This window comes from Leguminivora glycinivorella, chromosome 12 (genome assembly GCF_023078275.1).
Source record: "Leguminivora glycinivorella isolate SPB_JAAS2020 chromosome 12, LegGlyc_1.1, whole genome shotgun sequence".
NCBI lineage: Eukaryota > Metazoa > Arthropoda > Insecta > Lepidoptera > Tortricidae > Leguminivora > Leguminivora glycinivorella.
In genome coordinates this window covers 12,229,734-12,249,570 of record NC_062982.1, presented here as the reverse complement: position 1 = coordinate 12,249,570, position 19,837 = coordinate 12,229,734, and the positions used below count along the sequence as shown (strand labels likewise).

Genomic DNA, 19,837 nt, shown 5'->3' with positions numbered 1-19,837 from the left:
CACTTACGAATTTACCACGCCTTGTAATACGTTGGATAATTAATTATATTATATATCTATTCACGAAAGAAGTGAGGGATGCCTATGCATAACAGTAGTGCCCACTAACTTGTAACATAGAGTTTTATTTTAATAGTGTGTTTTTTACCTACATTCGTAATTTATATGGCTCTGAACCTGGAAACCCTTATAGTTTCGCTATATCCGTTCGTTTGTCTGTCTTTTCTCCGACTACGTCTACGTCCACGGCTTTGCTCCATGGCTGTTGGTGCTAGAAAAACTGCAAGACATGGATGTTACATCAGTAATAATTAAATTTGTAAAATAAATAGTGGAATCATTCTTTTTAGAGTGGCTCCCGTAGGTACACGAAAATGGAGTGAGTTTTACCCTTCAACGCTATGCGGTAATATGAATCTTTAAGGATCATTTTTATTTATTATAGCCATATCTACCAATCAAAATTCACATTCGAATGTGAGATGGCCCATAACCTGCGCAAGCTTGCAAACGGTGCGTGGGTGAGACACACACGCTCCGTGTGCAAGCAGCAAGATACTATATATTTCTTAGTTGTTTGTTTGTTGTGACTTTAGCCACTTGTTTTTTAACTTTTTTGTCTGGTTTTTTTTAGGGTTCCGTAGTCAACTAGGAACCCTTATAGTTTCGCCATGTCTGTCTGTCCGTCCGTCCGTCCGTCCGTCCGTCCGTCCGTCCGCGGATAATCTCAGTAACCGTTAGCACTAGAAAGCTGAAATTTGGTACCAATATGTATATCAATCACGCCAACAAAGTGCAAAAATAAAAAATGGAAAAAAATGTTTTATTAGGGTACCCCCCCTACATGTAAAGTGGGGGCTGATATTTTTTTTCATTCCAACCCCAACGTGTGATATATTGTTGGATAGGTATTCAAAAATGAATAAGGGTTTACTAAGATCGTTTTTTGATAATATTAACATTTTCGGAAATAATCGCCCCTAAAGGAAAAAAAAGTGCGTCCCCCCCCTCTAACTTTTGAACCATATGTTTAAAAAATGTGAAAAAAATCACAAAAGTAGAACTTTGTAAATACTTTCTAGGAAAATTGTTTTGAACTTGATAGGTTCAGTAGTTTTTGAGAAAAATACGGAAAACTACGGAACCCTACACTGAGCGTGGCCCGACACGCTCTTGGCCGGTTTTTTATTAGTTCAATATTATAGTTCCTTTTTAACCTTTTGAACGCCGTGAATTTTTCATCGAACGTGCCCGTAGCGCCACCAATACAAAATTTCACCACGCAGATCAGAGCTTGCATTTGAATGGGACCACTTTATACACTATAAAAACCAAATCAGACCTTTGTCTTATATATCAGACTCCGGCGAGGTGGGCTGGATATTGATTGTCTGATATATCAGACTACGGCGGTCAAAAGGTTAATAACAGTTATACAGTATATTTTTACATTAGGATTTAGCACGACAACTTGACACCAAAGAGTAAGGTGCTGTGCTTGACACTCTAAGGGCCCCCACAGACGGGAGACAAAACTGTTTTGTCTCCGTCGTATTTGTATGAAAAGTTGCGTCGCCTCGTGTGCGCACCTTCATACTAGCCCATAGACCGAGCGACGGAGACAAAACAGTTTTGTCTCCCGTCTGTGGGGGCCCTAATGCAGTGATTCAATTTTTCTCACCTGGCAATCCTACTTCGAGCTGTCAAATTGCCTAACGTCAAAGTATACATTATTCAGAGGTTACCTTTTATTTTCCGAACGAGAAAACCCTGTGAGAATTACTTTAGAACAATTTCAAGTGATTAGATTAAAGCGTTATTGAGCACAATGGCAAATTCAGGGAAAGGAACATTTCAACCGGTCAGTAATAACATAGAATTCCCAAGTTTCCTGAACCCTGCTACACCTGTCTTCATTTTCGTTTGATTTACCTTTATTTATTTATTTCCAGGACTCCGATGTCCACATTTCCTTTGAAGACCAACAAAAAATTAACAAATTTGCTCGCCTGAACGCTAAAGTTGACGATTATAAAGATGAACTGAAAGTAATACAGAACGACATGAAGAACTTAGAGGAAGCCGTTGAAGAGCTGGCGCTAGCCGACGACAGCGAGAAGATCCCTTACCTTGTAGGAGAAGTATTCATCTGCCAGAGTCTAGAAGATACAATGGTAAATATTTTAACTATAGCGGCTTAAGAGGAAACTGCTACTTCATAGTAAGTCCTCAGTTTTCTTTATAGTGTAATCTGTGTAATGTAGGGCCAGTGTGCTAGTTTTCGTCTACTCACGGAACAGCAAATAATAAATTATATTAATATGGTACTTCATTTTTACTGTCTGGCTACGCCATTGTGAATATTTATTACATTTCTAATTATTTTCATATTACTTTAATAACCCACATACACACACACTACTCGAACGCATCCTTTTTTTAAATATATTTTTATGTATGGCAATATCCATTCCTTCCCCCACCTCACCTCACCTACAAACGTCAGTGTGAAAGACAACGACCGCCGCGGACGCTTCCAAAAGTTTATATTCAAGTTTAAAAACTCAAAATTGTTGAAAAAAAGGGAGCGCTCCCACAAGTGACGTCACGTGCATAAGTTTCAATCAAGATCACCGAACTGTGTTGAAAATAACTCAAAAATTGGAGTGGCGGACATCGAGCTATTGAAGAAGGTGAGTCCCGGCTGCTCCAAGTGTTGATCCTTACGACCCGGATCCTCCCTATACAAATATTTCATTATTTCACTCATATTTACATTAACTCACGCTCAAAAATATATAATTTCCTCACATATTTGTTACAAACGCACAACGTGACTTCGCATTTAATTGTTTCGCATCACGCTTATTTATTAGTATTTCACACCCAATTATTATTAAACATCAGTTATTTTACTCATTCTTCAAAATTAAAAGCTTATTTTGGTAAAACTCGCATATTTCGCATAATTAAATGTAAAAAGTTGTTCGCCGCTTGCACCATATATACCTACACCTACCCGCCATTTTAAAATCATTAAATACTTATTCGCCGCTCACCGCACTTTTATTATTCAACTAATCACGCATATTGACAACTATTTTAAACTAACTTTTCGCAAAAGATGGGTGGTGGAAAGAAAAATGAGGATGGTACAAGCGACGAAGATGTCATGATTACTTTTCTCGAACATAAAAAACAATTTCTGTTTCAAATAATTCAAGAAGTCTATAACTTAAGCTTAAAGGTTTCCGACGATGTATCTCGCACGCAGTTTTTAGCAAGAGCTCAATCAGTAGATAAAACCCGTTTAGATTATATAGAAACAGTAGATAAACTTTTGATTGAACAACTCAAAGAAAATCCTGAGGCTCAGCCGAGTTTTAGTATTTTAAATACATTTGACGAGTTATATTGTTACATTAAACAAAAGGAAACCATACTGAAGCAAGAGCTTGAGGACCAAAAGAAAAATAATAACTTTAATACTAAGTTACCCCCGCTTCAACTCATAGGGTTCGATGGTACACCTACTAAGTGGCCAGTCTTCTATGAAAATTTCCGCAGTGTTATACACACTAACACTCGCTTAACAAATGCTGAAAAGGTCCAGTACCTTATAGGATGTCTCAGCGGAAAAGCACTCAATGTTTGTTCCGGAATAACCGCTACCTCAGAAAATTATGAAATCATATGGCAAGCTCTTCTAGCAAAATATCAAGATACTAGGGTACAAGCTTCTATCTATCTAGACCAAATGTTGCAGCAAAAAACTGGACAGTCTGTAGATAATATACTTGACAACTTTTGTTCCGCTGAAGCAGCCTTACAACGCTTGAAAATTGATAACTTATCAGATTTCATTATAACACATATTGCCTTAAGCAAATTGGATAAATCTATGATTGATCTATTCGAACAGACTCATAGACAAATTGATATTCCTAAATTTAGTGACTTGAAAAAGTTTTTAACTGAACAGAGTAAACTTCAAGTACTCCACTCACAGTCTCGCTCTCAAACTAATAATAATAACAACACGCGCACTCAAAATTTTGCTAAACCCGCACCGCAAATTAATAAAATAAAAACATTCTGTACTCAAGTCGCTCAAGTTCCTCAAGTTTCCCAACCTCAAACTTCAAGCAAGTCAGAAACTGTTACTCAGCCTCGACCATGCAAAGTCTGCAACTCTCAACCCTCACACCCGCTATTTAAATGCGACCATTTCCTAAAACAAAACACTCAATCGCGTAATGACATAGTACGTCAACACACATTTTGCATAAACTGCTTAGGTTTTCACCATATCAGTACTTGCAAATCAACAAACAGATGTTCGATTTGCAATAAAAAAACATCACTCTTTGCTACATTACGATACCAATTCTAATTCCCCGCGATCAGCTGATTCCACAAGCGACAAGAGCAATATAAGTATAAATAGTCAAGCAGGCGCGACGGCTACAAGAGCGCCGTGTCCAAGCTCTGCGAATATTCCGTCTCTGTCGCACTCGCCGCGTCAGCCGCGCTCGCCCACGGCGAGTACTGCTCGCACGCAGGACAGCGAGACCGTCTCAGCTGTAAACGGGCCGCGCACTCCCGCTAATAAAAATAACAACCTCGCGTTATCTGTTAACGTTCCCGCGCAGAATTTAAATACTGAAACGCTAGTTTTATGCCCAACCGCTACGGTTTATGCATATAACAATAACCAAAGACATAGTATCCGCGTATTTTTAGATACAGGAGCGGCTACTAACTTTATAACGAAAGCTTGCTGTGAACGTTTAAATTTAAAGGTCATTACTGAGCCCGCTGTGATTAATGGCATAGGAAAAATCACAGATACTACATTTGGAATAACGCAACTCACAATACATTCTCGTTACGATTCACGCTGTTCCTATACCGTTTGCTGTCGCGTTATGGATGACATTACCGACATTTTACCTGGAACTCAACTCGAAGCCACTCAGTTAGAACACCTGCAAGGCCTGCCGATGGCTGATGACGAATATTACTTACCGGGTGAAATTGATTGCTTGATAGGCAATGAATTATTCCCTACATTACTCGGACCGGGAAAAGTAACTTCACCGACCTCGACAATTATCGGTCTCGAAACTACTCTAGGATATATCGCCGGCGGAAGAGCCCTGTGTTTACCTCAAACGCTCAATAATAACACTCACTCATTAAATTCTCACAACGTGGAAAAGACATTTTTTTGCCAAACGGAAGATTTTCGTCTCGATCAATTAACGCAACGCTTTTGGGAAATTGAAAATGTCCCAGAAAAAAACCATTTTAGTCCCGACGACGAAGCATGTGAAAAACATTTTCAGTCAACTTATACGCGCGGTGACGACGGTACCTATACTGTCGCTCTCCCGTTCAAACACTCGCCCGCCGAACTAGGATCATCTTACTCTGCCGCGAAGCACCGCTTATTGAATCTAGAAAAGAAACTCGACTCATCTGGTTTACGGTCAGATTACAACTCAACTATTCAAAATTATATCGATCAAGGTTATTTAACAAAGGTTCCGAATAATTTTCAAAACACTGATTCTTATTACATACCGCATAGAGCCGTTTATCGCCCGGACAAAGAAACTTCAAAAACGCGCATTGTACTGAACGCTGGGTGTAAAACGACCTCAGGAAAATCCTTAAATGATTTACTATATACCGGACCAGTTTTACAGAATAATATATTCGAATTGCTATTAAATCTCCGCATATTTTCAATCGCAATCTCCGCAGACATCGAAAAAATGTATTTTCAAGTCAAACTTTCTCCTGATCATCACTCCTTTCAAAGAATTTTGTTTAGGTTTGATTCCAACTCACCCATTGAAATATATCATTTCAATAGGGTTTGTTTTGGCGTCTCAAGTTCACCATACTTAGCTCTGCGTGTCGTCCGACAGCTCGCCGCGGACAGTCGCGCGTCGTACCCGCTCGCCGCGCACGAAGCCGAAAATCATATGTACGTTGACGATTATGTTAGCTCCGTTGATGACGTCGACACGGCTGAGAAAATATATAAAGATATGACCGCTATGTTCAAAGAAGGAGGTTTTAATTTAGTCAAATGGATTTCAAATGATAGTCAACTCTTGTCGCGAATCCCATCCGCACAAAAAGCCCTCTCGCTGTGAAATTCGATGATGATCCCAACGCTGATACAAAAATCGTAGGTATGCAGTGGCAACCTACTGATGACAATTTCCATTTCAAAACAAATATAGATTTTCCAGAAACTTGTACAAAACGCACCATTTTATCTGTTACTGCGCGCTTATTTGACCCTTTAGGTCTCATAAGCCCCGTTGTAGCTTATATGAAATTACTCATTCAAGAATGTTTCAAACTTCAACTTCAATGGGACGATGAGGTGCCCGACTCCATTATTTCCAAATGGAAACAATTTCATCTGGAACTTCCACACTTATCAAAAATTGAAATACCGCGCCACATTGGCATCACAGCTAGTAACAGAGTAACCCTAATTGGATTCGCCGATGCCAGCCAGCAGTGCTACGGTGCTGCCATCTATATTCGCGTAGATACGAATGAAAACTCAATCGCTCACTCAGTTAGACTACTCACCGCTAAGTCCAAAGTTTCCAATCCAAATAAAACCCTCGCTCGCTTAGAACTCTGTGCAGCTTTGTTACTTGCTAAATTAATACATTCTGTTCGAAACGTCCTAAGTAAACGATGCACTGTAGATAAAATTTACGCTTTTTCAGACGCCACTGTGACTCTTACATGGATTCATTCTCCAGCTTATAAATATCAAACATTTGTAGCTAATCGTATCGCTCAAATAAATGAATACTTACCCGCAGCGCATTGGTTTCACGTTCGTGGTGTAGAAAATCCGGCAGATATTGTTTCACGACCTGTAACGCCTCTAGGACTAATAAATAACTCACTCTGGTTCCATGGCCCGCAATGGCTGTTTGATCCAATTAATACATGGCCTGTAAAAGAATTTAAAATAAATAATCACAATCAGGATTTGCAAGAAATTAAAATCACATCGCTCCCCGCACAAGTCGTGTCTACGTTCGAACCTACTCATCCAATTCATAACCTCGCCATGCGATGCGCGACTTGGACTAAATTAATCCGCACACTTGTTTACGTTCTCCGCTTTTTAAGAGTATTAAAATCGCATGGTACTATAAACTTAAATGATTTAGAATGCGCAGAAACCCGTGTATTACTCTATCATCAAGAAACTTATTTCGCCCGCGAGCTTGAAGCTATCAAAAAGAATAAATTAATTCCTAGTAGATCTGTTTTAAAATTACAACCGTTCATTGACGACAAAGGTCTGTTAAGAGTTGGAGGTAGACTCACTCATTCTCAATTAAGTTTTGATCAAAAACATCAAATACTGTTATCCGCAAAAGGTAGAATAGTATCGCTGTTAGTAGACTATTACCATTCGTCGAACCTGCATACCGGTCCCGAACTGGTATTTACATTAATTAGACAAAAATACTGGATCATCGCTGCTCGTAATTTAATTCGTCAAAGAGTGCACAAATGCAACTCCTGTTTCAAACTCAAACCAGTGTCGATCCAGCCACCGATGGGCGACCTTCCCGCCATCCGTGTCTCACAAGTAAAGGCATTCGTACACACGGCTGTCGATTATGGCGGACCGTTTTATATCACGCATATACGCCGGCGCGGAGTTAAAAGCCACAAGGCTTACATATGTCTCTTCGTTTGTTTAACAACAAAGGCTATCCATTTGGAATTAGTTTCTGATTTGAGCACGGACTTATTTCTTGCCGCTTTTAAACGTTTCATTTCACGCAGAGGCCCTGTTTCTATTTTATATAGTGACGGAGGAACTAATTTTATTGGCGCGAAACACAAACTAAATGAAATTTACCCACTTATACAGTCCACTGATTACAATAATTATTTAACCAATTATCTCGCGCAACATAAAATTCAATTTCAACATAGTCCACCTTATGGACCTAATTTTAATGGTTTGAGTGAGACAAATATTAAATCTGTTAAAGCACACTTATACAAAGCTATAGGTACTCAAATTCTAACCTATGAGGAATTTAACTCAATTCTTGTTCAAATTGAAGGCTTGCTTAACAGCCGCCCAATTTGTGTCCTATCTTCGGATCCATCTGATCCGACCGCGTTATCTCCAAGTCATTTCTTAAACGTCACCCCGCTTAAGTTTTTACCCGCTGAGAAAATTGATACTAACGTCTCAAATAATATGCTAACTCGTTATCAACTCTTAAATAAAATAGTTCAAAGCTATTGGAACCGTTTCAGCACTGAATATCTTACTTCCCTTCAGCAACGCAATAAATGGAATACTCCATCTAACCCTGTGACAGTGGGAACAGTTGTTGTCATTAAAGATCATAATTCTCATCCTATGTTTTGGCCTCTCGCGGTTGTTTCAGAAGTTTTCCCTGGAAAAGATAACATCATTCGTGTCGCTAAAGTAACTACCTCTTCAGGGACTTATGTCCGTCCCGTAACTCGGCTCTGTCCTTTACCTACGCAATAATTTAACTTAATATAGTATACCTAAACTTAGTTTATAGTATAAACACATAGTAGTTTTAGTAGTAATCATTTCAAATTATAACTTAACTCAATGTAGAGGAAACCTCTAGGCGCCCCGAAGTTGGCTACGCCATTGTGAATATTTATTACATTTCTAATTATTTTCATATTACTTTAATAACCCACATACACACACACTACTCGAACGCATCCTTTTTTTAAATATATTTTTATGTATGGCAATATCCATTCCTTCCCCCACCTCACCTCACCTACAAACGTCAGTGTGAAAGACAACGACCGCCGCGGACGCTTCCAAAAGTTTATATTCAAGTTTAAAAACTCAAAATTGTTGAAAAAAAGGGAGCGCTCCCACAAGTGACGTCACGTGCATAAGTTTCAATCAAGATCACCGAACTGTGTTGAAAATAACTCAAAAATTGGAGTGGCGGACATCGAGCTATTGAAGAAGGTGAGTCCCGGCTGCTCCACTGTCAAAGTTTGAACTGGAAAACAATTCCCATATAAAGAGTAATATGTATGCAACATACTGTAACGTAGCAGATTTTTTGATAGTCGTAATTAAATATTTTGGATAAATTTAATTTTTGAATGAAACACTTCCTTCTCGTTCATTGCATTATCTGTTGCACTTCAAATGCACATATTTATGTTTATCTGTTGTAGGGTTGCCATACAACAAGGATTATTCGAAATTGTAGGTATTTTGGCTGTCATTCCAGAAAAACTTTGTATTATTTTGATATAGTTTAAGTATTGATTTTTGGAAAATATAATATTTTAGAAACATGATAACAAATGTTATCATAAGATTTTTAAGGCTGTTCTGGAATGACATTTGTTGGGTTTTGTTTACTTCAAGGTCTGATACAGAAACTGGAGTAATTTTCATTTAATTAATTAGAGATTTTTATTGTTTATTCGTTTGCCACCCGGCTTTTGTTTTGGGTCCTTTAAATTCGAGATCATTCAGTGCGGCGTTCTTTTTGTGACGAGATCCACTTGTATAGTGATCGGACGGCCGTATAAGGGCCTAGAGCCAAGGCAGCACGTGGCATGCCCATATCCATATAATGTTAACACCCAGAAAAGAATAATTATGGAGAAAATTGTATGAAAGGGAAAGTATTATTACCCAGAAAAGTATTATTTTTATTTGTAGTTAAAATTATTTAGATAATGTTTTTTTTTTTTCAGAAATCATTAGAAGAGTCAAAACAGAAAAAGGAAAATGAAATTGCTGAATTAGAGGCCAAATGTGATGAACTCAAGTCTCAAATGGCTGAATTGAAGGCACACCTCTATGGAAAGTTTGGAAGCCACATAAATTTGGAAAATGAGGAGGAATGACGCATTAAATGCAATATTCAGATATAATTGAAATAAAACTAACACAGCAGTGTCACAACTTTTATTTAATAAGATACATTTTATTGTGATTTCAACAATAACTGGTATCAATATTTTTATGAAAAAGTTTGTGTGAGACTATGCCAGATGTTCACTGTCGCTAAGATATTTAACTCTTCTCTAAATGCTTAAATAATAACATTTTATAAGTTTGAAATACTTTTTTTTTTTTCATTATTACCACCCAATTTTTTGTGCCTGTTTTGGGCGAGACAATATTACTCAATCTCAATGATACCTAAAATTTAAAAAAGTAACACATTAACACTGAAATAGTACACTTATTTTGGGGCAGTTGTGTAAAGTCTCTGTTAAATTGTAACATGAAATTGGTTGTGCTTATGAGCATGTGACTCATATGAGTGTTACTACATTTTCAAACTGGTTCAAACATAGTATGTTTAAAGTCTAATTATAGTTTACTATTGTCAGCAACTGCTGTATAATATACCTATTTGTCTCAATCTCATTATTTTTGAAATTTAAAGTAGGAAGTTTCCATATAGGACAGATAGTATTTTAAGTTCAATTTGTATCACTGGGAATTTAAACTCTTATATTTAATGATCAATATGAGTAACCAAACCACAATGCCTATGATGTCAATTTTACCTACTGTTTAATCTCAAATGCGTTTCACGCATCAAAATCGTCTAACAATCTTATTTGGCAATACATGATTTCTTGGTATTTAATGTTAAATATTTTGCTAGAGTTTTTAATCATATGAATATGACTATAAAGAAATGACTAAATTAAAATTACAGTATGGACGAAATAGAGGCACTTCTTTCTCCATTTTAACCTTAACTTTAATTAGGAATATTTTGAAGTTATTAGTTGAGTGGGAAAAATGTTCTTTAGCCTCTTGTAATTATCATAAAGATATTTTATTAACACACCTAGTGTCAAAAGGGATATTCAAGTCGAAAACATAAAAAAGTGTTTTTATGCCAACCATGTTGATTAATTCGCTATTTCGTAATTTTCTATGACAACAAAGATCACCATCATCATTGAAATAATGATCTCTGTGCAAAGAAATGTTGGTGTACACTCTTCAAAGTAAAATAATCAGAACAAAAATATCCACTTTTTTATGGATACATTAATATAAGATAAAATATAGGAACATATTTGAAATACACTGGTTGTCAATTGTTTACAGAATAACTTATATCACATGTGTGTACTCACAATGACTAAAATACTAACTTATATGTAGATGACATACAAATTAAAGTACATACAATAATTAAGTACAAATATTTACAAAACTACAAGCCCAAGAAAAAATAAAAAATATTTTTAGGTATAAAGCTAATTATGCAATGACTTACTATACCCTTATAGAGCTCTGAATCTATAACCTTGTACTAAAACATAAAGCTACCATTGCACTGTCTTTAATAATATACAACCTATTCAGAAAACCTAACAATATGCTATCACAATCACTGACTTTGTCACAATACTCAATTGTAATTACAAATATAACAAATTATAATTATCTATAATAATCAAAAAATCACAAATATACGTTCAACATACAAGTACAGACAATCAACATTGATTAAATCAATATCTTAAACATTTACCAATAGATAGGTGAATGATAAAAACTTCCGAATATCCATATAAACAGAGTTCCAAATCATGATGTCACTAAATATTAAGGTTTTCATTTCATAAATGTGACTTTTAAACAAAGATTGGTCCTTATGGTTAATATGCATAAGAACTATTTCATTAGTAAAGAATCTTAAATATCCTAATGCATAACATTTTAAGCTGTGATCTCCTTAGTGTTCCTTAATTTAATTTATTATAAAACTGATTTTAGTAGTCTTCATTATTCATCTATCTATTCATTTACTTATATTAATAACATCATTTCAGATTGCGTCATTCACGATGACGCCAGGGTTTGTCAAATCTAGCAATTTAACATTAATAATACGAACCAAGGAATGCGTCTTCACGAGTGACCCGATCTATCATAGCTTACTGGATGGCGCTACAGACATATCTTAGACTCCCCTCTGGAGACTGGTGTTGGAGTTAGAGAGAGAGCTCTGCGGTAGGATGTCTTCTTCGTCTGTTTCACGATCGTTTGTTATTCTTATGGCCTGGTACCACTGGTTGGTCAGGTCTGTCATCTGGCTTTTACAGTCCTTCAGTTCCTGATTAAATAAAAGATAAAATCAGTTTTATGCATGGGTAAAAATAGGCTAAAAACTATGCTTATAAATTGTTCAATAACGAGCAGAGTTTTCAACATAGCTGGGCATTAACTCGTTAATCCGTTAATCGTTAATTAACGAAGTTAATATTTCGGTTAACGGATTAACTTTTAAGTTAACTTTAAAAATGTTAACGGATTCGTTAACTTCCGTTAAATTTCATCGAGTCCGTTAATCGTTAATCCAGCACCCCAAGCGGCTCGCTGCGTCGCGAATACCACGTCCTGACTGCTACTGTAAAAGCCCGTAGTACTCGTACGGCAAAACCTAGTATTTATCGGTAAAAGCAGATCCGTCGGTTATAAACAGTCTAAAGACCAATTGGCGACTTTGGATCACTTATTCGAGATCTTCTAAATCTTATTAGACGTGCTAGATCGATCACTAACCTGGGAATAGAGTGCAATCATCAGGCATGACAGACAAATCGCGCAACCGACGCATCGAGTCCGGCGGGCCTTAGATTACTCTACCAAGTTATCGTGGCCCACAGCATCGAATTGTCGTCTCAAATCTCAATCTGAAGAACCGACGCACCACGATCTCGACCGCATGAATGACCCAATAATTACCAATCCGAAGTAAAACCTAGGATTTAGCCAACCAATGGCAGTAAAAGCCCGAAGAGACCGTAATTATTACATTTCGGTTTTTTACCGATTGGCGTCACAGGTTTTAATGGTTTTTGGTGGATACTAAGTAAATACAAATACATAATACCTACAGTGAAGTCCTATTTTTATGACGGGTTAACGAATTATCGATTAACTTTAACTTCCGTTAAATCTACCAACATGTATCGCTTTAACGATTAACGAAGTTAACTTTTTAAGTAACGGATTAACGATTAACGAAGTTAACTATTTGATTAACGGTGCCCAGCTATGGTTTTCAATAAATATATGGACATGGATTTAAGCGAAAATCCATTTCGGAACTGAGGTATTGGTTTCATTAATGTGGTTACCATTATTACTTTAAGCTCTCTTGGTTTTTGGACCAGCTTCCATACAAAGTTGCCATAATTTTTTGATTAATTCTTGGGCTAAATGAAACTCAAGAATTTTTGAAGGCCTCCTATGTGCATAATCTCAGTTCAAATATCTGTCCAAAAAGGAAATACTGATGACTTCATTGTTTATTCTAAACTTATTAGCAAACTACACAAACCAAACAAGTACGGCTCTAATGATTGACAGAAGTTCGAAAAAGGTTAATTGCTGATGTTACAGTCCATCAAAATATAATGAATTAATTATTGATGAGCTTCAGTCCCAACACAACTACAAACACAGGTTCAGGGCCGTAGCTAGAGGTGGGCATTGTGGGGCCTACCGTAAAAGCTTAAAATCCAGCGATTGTTAATATACCTAAGATGTCTAAAGAGCTCTCAAAAATGACCCCACGAATATTGTGCCACGTTAGGCGGGGCCTCAATATTGTGCCACGGAGCTTGTCAGTGCGCTAATGGTGGCCAGTCGGAACATCACGTACGGCATATTTAGAATATATGTTTACCAAAAGAATATGCCACACTGTTTTGTAAAAACATGTGCTAGTCGTTCCAACAAATACGGAGAAAAATATGGGATTAAGTTTCATGTGTAATTTGGCTAGGATCATAATTATTTCGTTTTATTTTGTACGAGCTATTTTTGTATGGGGATGATGTTATGCAATATTTTAAACTGCCATTGATATTTAAAAACTTTATTTTTGTATAATTTTATTCGAAGCGTTCGTCCTCGGCACTGTTTTACTACTTAAATGCCTACACTATGCCGGTAGAAATTACTAAATTCTCATTCCTATGCTACTGGCATAAGTCAATTGTTTATTCCTATGCCAGCGGTATAGGGATATGAACTTTTTAAACACATCTGCCAAGCAAGTGTGTTCGCGCGATAAATGATAAAAGATCTGACCGTCCCCCCTAAATAGTGCGATAGGGACGGCCAGATGTTTTATCATTTATCGCGCGACCACGCTTGCCTGCCTGCTGTGTGGCCGACATAGGCCGGTGAACTTGTTTAACCACACATACGTGTCAGTGACATAAGAGTTCGATTGTTTTGATCACAGACCTTGTAGCACCGGCATAGTGGTTTAAATGGCCAATCTTAATTTAGAAGGTTGTAGAATATAACTAGACGTGAACTATGGTTGGTCTGGTGTCAGTACGGCGTGTTATGATTTTGGAACCACTTTTCAGCTGACATTTTGTTTGAAAGTAGTGTTCTACGTTATTATCATTCGGTGGCGGCATCTAAGTAATTACATATTTAAAAACGTAAAATTTATAAAATCAAAGCCTGCGTTTAACACTTGTTAACAATAGATGGCAACTGACAACAACCTGAACGTGACTAAACATTGATATACAGATTGATAAATTGAATTTATCTAGCCATAAAAATACCTATTATAGCGGAATACGTTTACGTCATGATTAACATTTTCTTATGTCGTTTGTTATTTCATAACAACAAATTAATTATGTAGTTATTTTTTAATATGCTTAAAATTAAAATTATTATTTGCTTGGTTCTTTAATGTATGACATAAACCCATCCCTTTTCATGTCAAATTTTATTATTATTATTAATTATTGGAAAACCAAATATGAACCGCGAATCCGTAGCTGCCAGTACGTACAGCAAGAAGGTTATTAGCCGAATAAAATCGCTGATTGGTAGTTTCTGACATTATATGCATTTCAGCTACACTTATCTGTGTACAGTAGTATAAAAGAGATGACTATTATTTTGTTTACCAGTTTTGATTACAGGGCCTGTAAACGTATTGTCTTGTGTAAATGTAGGCGTAATTGTGTATGTGTGCTAAACGGTGCCGAGAATTTGAACGGTAATGTTCTTAAAGGCGACTTCCATGCTTAATATATGAGTTCGTTGTTAAAACCACATTGCACTACCTTAAGACACACCATCGCTGACAGACAGATGACAGACACACCATCTACTAATGTAGCACTACAGCCTCGCCCTACCTCAAATTGAATCATGGCTACGACCCGCTTAGGATTTATAATTTCATTCTTACCTGGTGCGTGAACCTCCTCGTGAAGAACGGGATCAGGTATTTAATGTCGAGCCTGACGAAGCCGCGCAGGCGGGTCGCATGCGAGTAATTTACCTGAAAATTAACAACCATTTTTACCTGACGTCACTTGGATTCGTTTCCGGTCACGTTACGCTTGTTTTGCGCGCATGACCACGCGGTTTAATGTATGGATAATGGATATAATGTAGCGTGAAGAAACATATAGGTACTCAATTTCTAATTTGTACCTACTGGGATAAAGTGCATGTTGGTCTCAAATCAAAGCGGTTTACACGTTTTATGTCTATTAAGAATCTTAATTCGTAAAGGTATCCCGTTTTTAGTAAATCTACTTTAATAACTAGAAACAATTATTTTGGATACTAGTTACAATTCCAGATGAATTGTGCCTCGACGAAGACAGCTGAAATATATATCACTGTGGTAGTAGGCTAAAGTTGATTCTTACAATTCATTATGCTTTTTTCTTAGCACAGGAATGAGCGCGCGACAGAATCTCTTCTAAGTGTACGATACAATAGATATGAAGCCGAATAATGGTAGGTAAAAATCATCTTACACCAACCAATTTTCAAAAATTGCATTTGTTGCACGGGACTACAATAGACTATTTCCTTTATTTTATTTTTTTCATCTGGTCCTGCATCAATCACCTGCGGACAAACGTGATGAATATGATAAGTACAACTAGGCTTAATACAGTTACCTCGAGTTCCTCCTCGGTTATTTCCGACAGGTGCTCTGAGTCGATGGCCTGGCCCCACTCCTTTGTCTTGGACAAGCTCACTTCCTTCTGCTTACGCAATGACCGCGACTTCTTTGTTTTCTTGTTGGCCTGCAATATTTCAATTAAACATACTGTAATGGTAAAAATAAACATTTCGAAAACTCTTTTCCAGGTTTAGAACCTACCATGTATCTACATGTAATGGGTACATATTTGTGCCAATAGAATTGAAACTATAACAATCCCACATAAAGTTCAATTTTGATAGCACTTTCGAGAAATGAATAATTGGGAATTGGGGATTGACTTATCTCAGAATAATTGGGATACATTTGATTTTTAGAGAAAACCTTATTAGACTTTAAAACGCTGTTTCAATAGGCGGCCAAACAAGCGTGTCACTAGAAAAAGGCGCGAAATTCAAATTTTCTATAGGACGATAAACATTCGCGCCTACGTTTTTAAATTTTGACGCTTTTTCTAGTGACGGAAATGACTTAACAGATACATCAATTACCCGTAAGAACTTCAACAGGGGCATAGTAGATCCGCCAAAGAAGAGCGTGGTGAAAAGCACGGTGATAAGAGTGGTCGTTATGATGACGTGCCGCGTCTCATCCGAGAACCCGAGGTGGAGGGACAGCGCGTACGATATGGCGCCACGGAGACCTGGTCACAAATAAAAATAAATAAATCATTTATTCTCGAAATAAAAACCGGTTCTTACAATTTACTTCTTCTACCAAACTGCAGGACAGTTTGTTGGCAGATTACATAATTATAATAGTTCTACATATTAGGAGTACCTATTTATAACAAATACAGAAAGAAATTCTTCATCAATTCAATCTGATAGTATAAAACTACATACCACTGAACCACATGATAAACATCATTTTCTTGGTGATTTTGTGCTCCCTGAACTTATTGCAGAGTAGCGCCAGCGGGAATATGTTGGCAGCCCTGCCAAGGAGACACATCACCAGACTCCAGACCACCAGTGCCGGTTCCACACGGTGCTTGAAACTGGAAATATAATAAGTGTGCTATCACCTGGCAAGTTGAAAGAGAAGCGAGTTTGTTCAAGGATTAAAGTCTTCTGTAGTATTTCAAGCATTTGACATAAAAAAAAAAACAATATTTATAGATTTTGGCTATTGAAAGTATATAATGACTACGTGTGTAAGCGTTATGTTCGATTAAAAATGTGTGTATTTTTTTGGCCATCGAAAACGCTGTCGGCTATGTAGTGACGTCATCGAATTCGAACTTACTTCATGTCGAAACAATCACTGACATAATGAACTTTACGCCTCATACTCAAAAGTCAGAAAATATTGTTTTTGAGTAGAATGACCTGATGCATAGATATTATAGATAATCTATAGATTAACGTGACTGTGTTGTTTTCGCCTGATTACGTAAAAATATCCTTTACAAATATTTTTTGCTGTTTTTAGGTCATAATAAAATATGGTAATCTTTATTTCGGTTAATTGGACAGTACTTAATCATATAAGACAAACTTTAAAAAGGGCCAAGTAGCCTAATGTGAGGGCCCTACTTCACTGGCAACTCGCGAATGTGATAGAGCCCTAAAAATTTACGCGAAATTTCGACCTACTTTTCGATTTTCAAATGTGCATTTCAAATGAATATTCCACTATATGTGACATTGTCTGGGTAAAGGGACCTTATTGTCGATGGCGCTTACGGCGTTATGAGCGATGTTCGTGTACAGATACGACGCCGCGGGACGTAAGCGCCATCGACAACCCTTTACCCAGATAATGTCACATATAAAGACAATGAATAAGGATTCCAATGATACATCATTCATTTAAATCGGTTAAGGCATTCAGAAGTCATGGTGGAACAAAGAAACTCACATACATACATCAATGCTGAAAACAATACAATCTTTTTTTGGGGCAGTTGTGTAAATAGTGGAGCTGATCTGATGATGGTAACAGGAGAGATGGTCAGTCAATCATCCCTCAAAAGTAAGAGCAGTAAACAGCATTAAGGCCTGCAAATATTTTGTATTCATATCTTTATATGCAATTATCACCTGAAAATGGCTAATCCCAAGTAGGCAAAGACACAAGTCTCAGCAATGAAAGCCAATGTCCTCATGGTCTGCTGCATGGTCACTTGTGTCACGGTGGACAGGTTGAAGTGGGTGTAGTGAGACATCACAATACCACAGAATAGAATTGCCATGATACCTGCAACATACAAGTAGCAGTTGTTACAGCATACATTATAGCTTGGTCATTAGTAGATTTATGATAAATATTAAATATAATTTACCTGACAGATGTATCCCCTCTGCCAGAACATAAGGTGCATAAGTAAAAACCAGCATCATACCAAACTCAAGAGATGGATTCTTGCGTAAATCAACATGTTTTAATAGGAGAGCACTGACCAGTGCAAAGACGACACCAATGCCGGCAGATGCAAAGAACATTAACCAAAACCTATTAATGGCAGATAGTATTGCCTCTCCAGTGGACATAAATGGATCATTGGAGTCAAGCACAGCAGTCGTCAAGACAATAGCCACAGCATCATTCAGTATACTCTCTCCAAATACCAACATGTTCAACACGGGGTCCACATCCAATGCATGAAATATAGCCACTGTAGCCACGGGGTCCACAGCAGATATAAGGGAACCAAAGGCAAAGGATTCCACAAAACTCAACTTGTACACCACCTGTGCTAGCCCCAACAAATAAATTCCAGCTCCAATAACAAACGCAGATATTGCTGTGCCAACAATAGCAAATAGCAATATTGAACCAATATTTTGGAAAAAGTTACCTTTGTGTAAATTGTATCCAGACTCAAATATGATAGGAGGCAAAAGAACCAAAAAGAAAGCTGTGGGTGAGAAGGCTTCTTCTTTACGCCAATTCGCTATGTTACGAATGGACATCATATTTATGATCATTCCGATTAGAGCTCCGAGGAAAACAATAACAACACTCTCAGGCAGGTAGGAGAAACCAGTTTGGAGCATAATGTGTATCAAAAGAATTCCGAGAGCCAAAATACACAATACGAAGAATATAGCCATAGAGCTGTTGTGTTCATCCTCGGCGGAACTTTTTTCCGGCAATGGTGCCGCGTCGGAAGGTCCTACGGAGGACGCATTGGGAGGTGCCGAGGGCGAAGCGTTAACTGGCACCACCGCAAATAAGGAAGTATTTGAGGCACCGAATTCATAAACGACGTGCGGGCTTTCTGTAGAACTTGTAGACGAGTTTCCATTTTCACTAGCAATACTACTTGATTCGCTGGAATTACCCTCGGCCAGTCTTTTCGACCTTGAAAGTTTCTGTAACATACGGTCATACTTGCTGCCGTAAGTATTTATCAATTGCGACTGTATTGTCTCTTCGGATATCGATCCACGGTTTTGTCTTTCATTTGTAGACACTTGACTAGTATCTGTTGCGTAGGTTAACTTGAGCACAAGAAGAAAGTTTATGAATATCACTGTAAACTTAAACTGGATCATTTTGAATGTTGTAGAATTTACTCGATCGTATTATTTACAATTACTGCAAGATATGACTAATGTTGCCTTGATAACCCAGCAAGTGGGATTTATAATTTATTTTTAGTGGGGGATTTGAAGGGATAGATGACGCAAGTGACAGCGACAGCTGTCTTGTGATAACGGGAACTGTTTCAACTACTCGTAAAAACACTGTTTAGTTTGTGCTAAAACGCATCCGTTTTATTATTATTAATGACATTTCTTATTCCTTGT

At 37.3% G+C, this 19,837-nt stretch overlaps 2 protein-coding genes across 2 annotated transcripts; one reads left to right on the top strand and one right to left on the bottom strand.

Moving 5' to 3' along the window:
* The first annotated feature begins 1,707 nt into the window (after window positions 1-1,707).
* LOC125231566 (probable prefoldin subunit 4) lies at window positions 1,708-9,993 on the top strand. Its single transcript, XM_048137022.1, has 3 exons — window positions 1,708-1,861; window positions 1,953-2,174; window positions 9,790-9,993. Exons 1-3 carry the CDS (start codon window positions 1,829-1,831, stop codon window positions 9,940-9,942), a joined length of 408 nt encoding a protein of 135 aa, XP_047992979.1. The 5' UTR covers window positions 1,708-1,828; the 3' UTR covers window positions 9,943-9,993.
* Window positions 9,989-19,737, bottom strand: LOC125231563 (sodium/hydrogen exchanger 8). The gene is made up of 7 exons (XM_048137020.1): window positions 18,367-19,737; window positions 18,125-18,281; window positions 16,925-17,079; window positions 16,571-16,722; window positions 16,033-16,161; window positions 15,306-15,398; window positions 9,989-12,185 (listed from the first exon to the last, which is right to left on the bottom strand). The coding sequence occupies exons 1-7, from the start codon at window positions 19,580-19,582 to the stop codon at window positions 12,033-12,035; spliced, it is 2,055 nt and encodes a 684-aa protein (XP_047992977.1). The 5' UTR covers window positions 19,583-19,737; the 3' UTR covers window positions 9,989-12,032.
* Window positions 19,738-19,837: the final 100 nt, after the last annotated feature.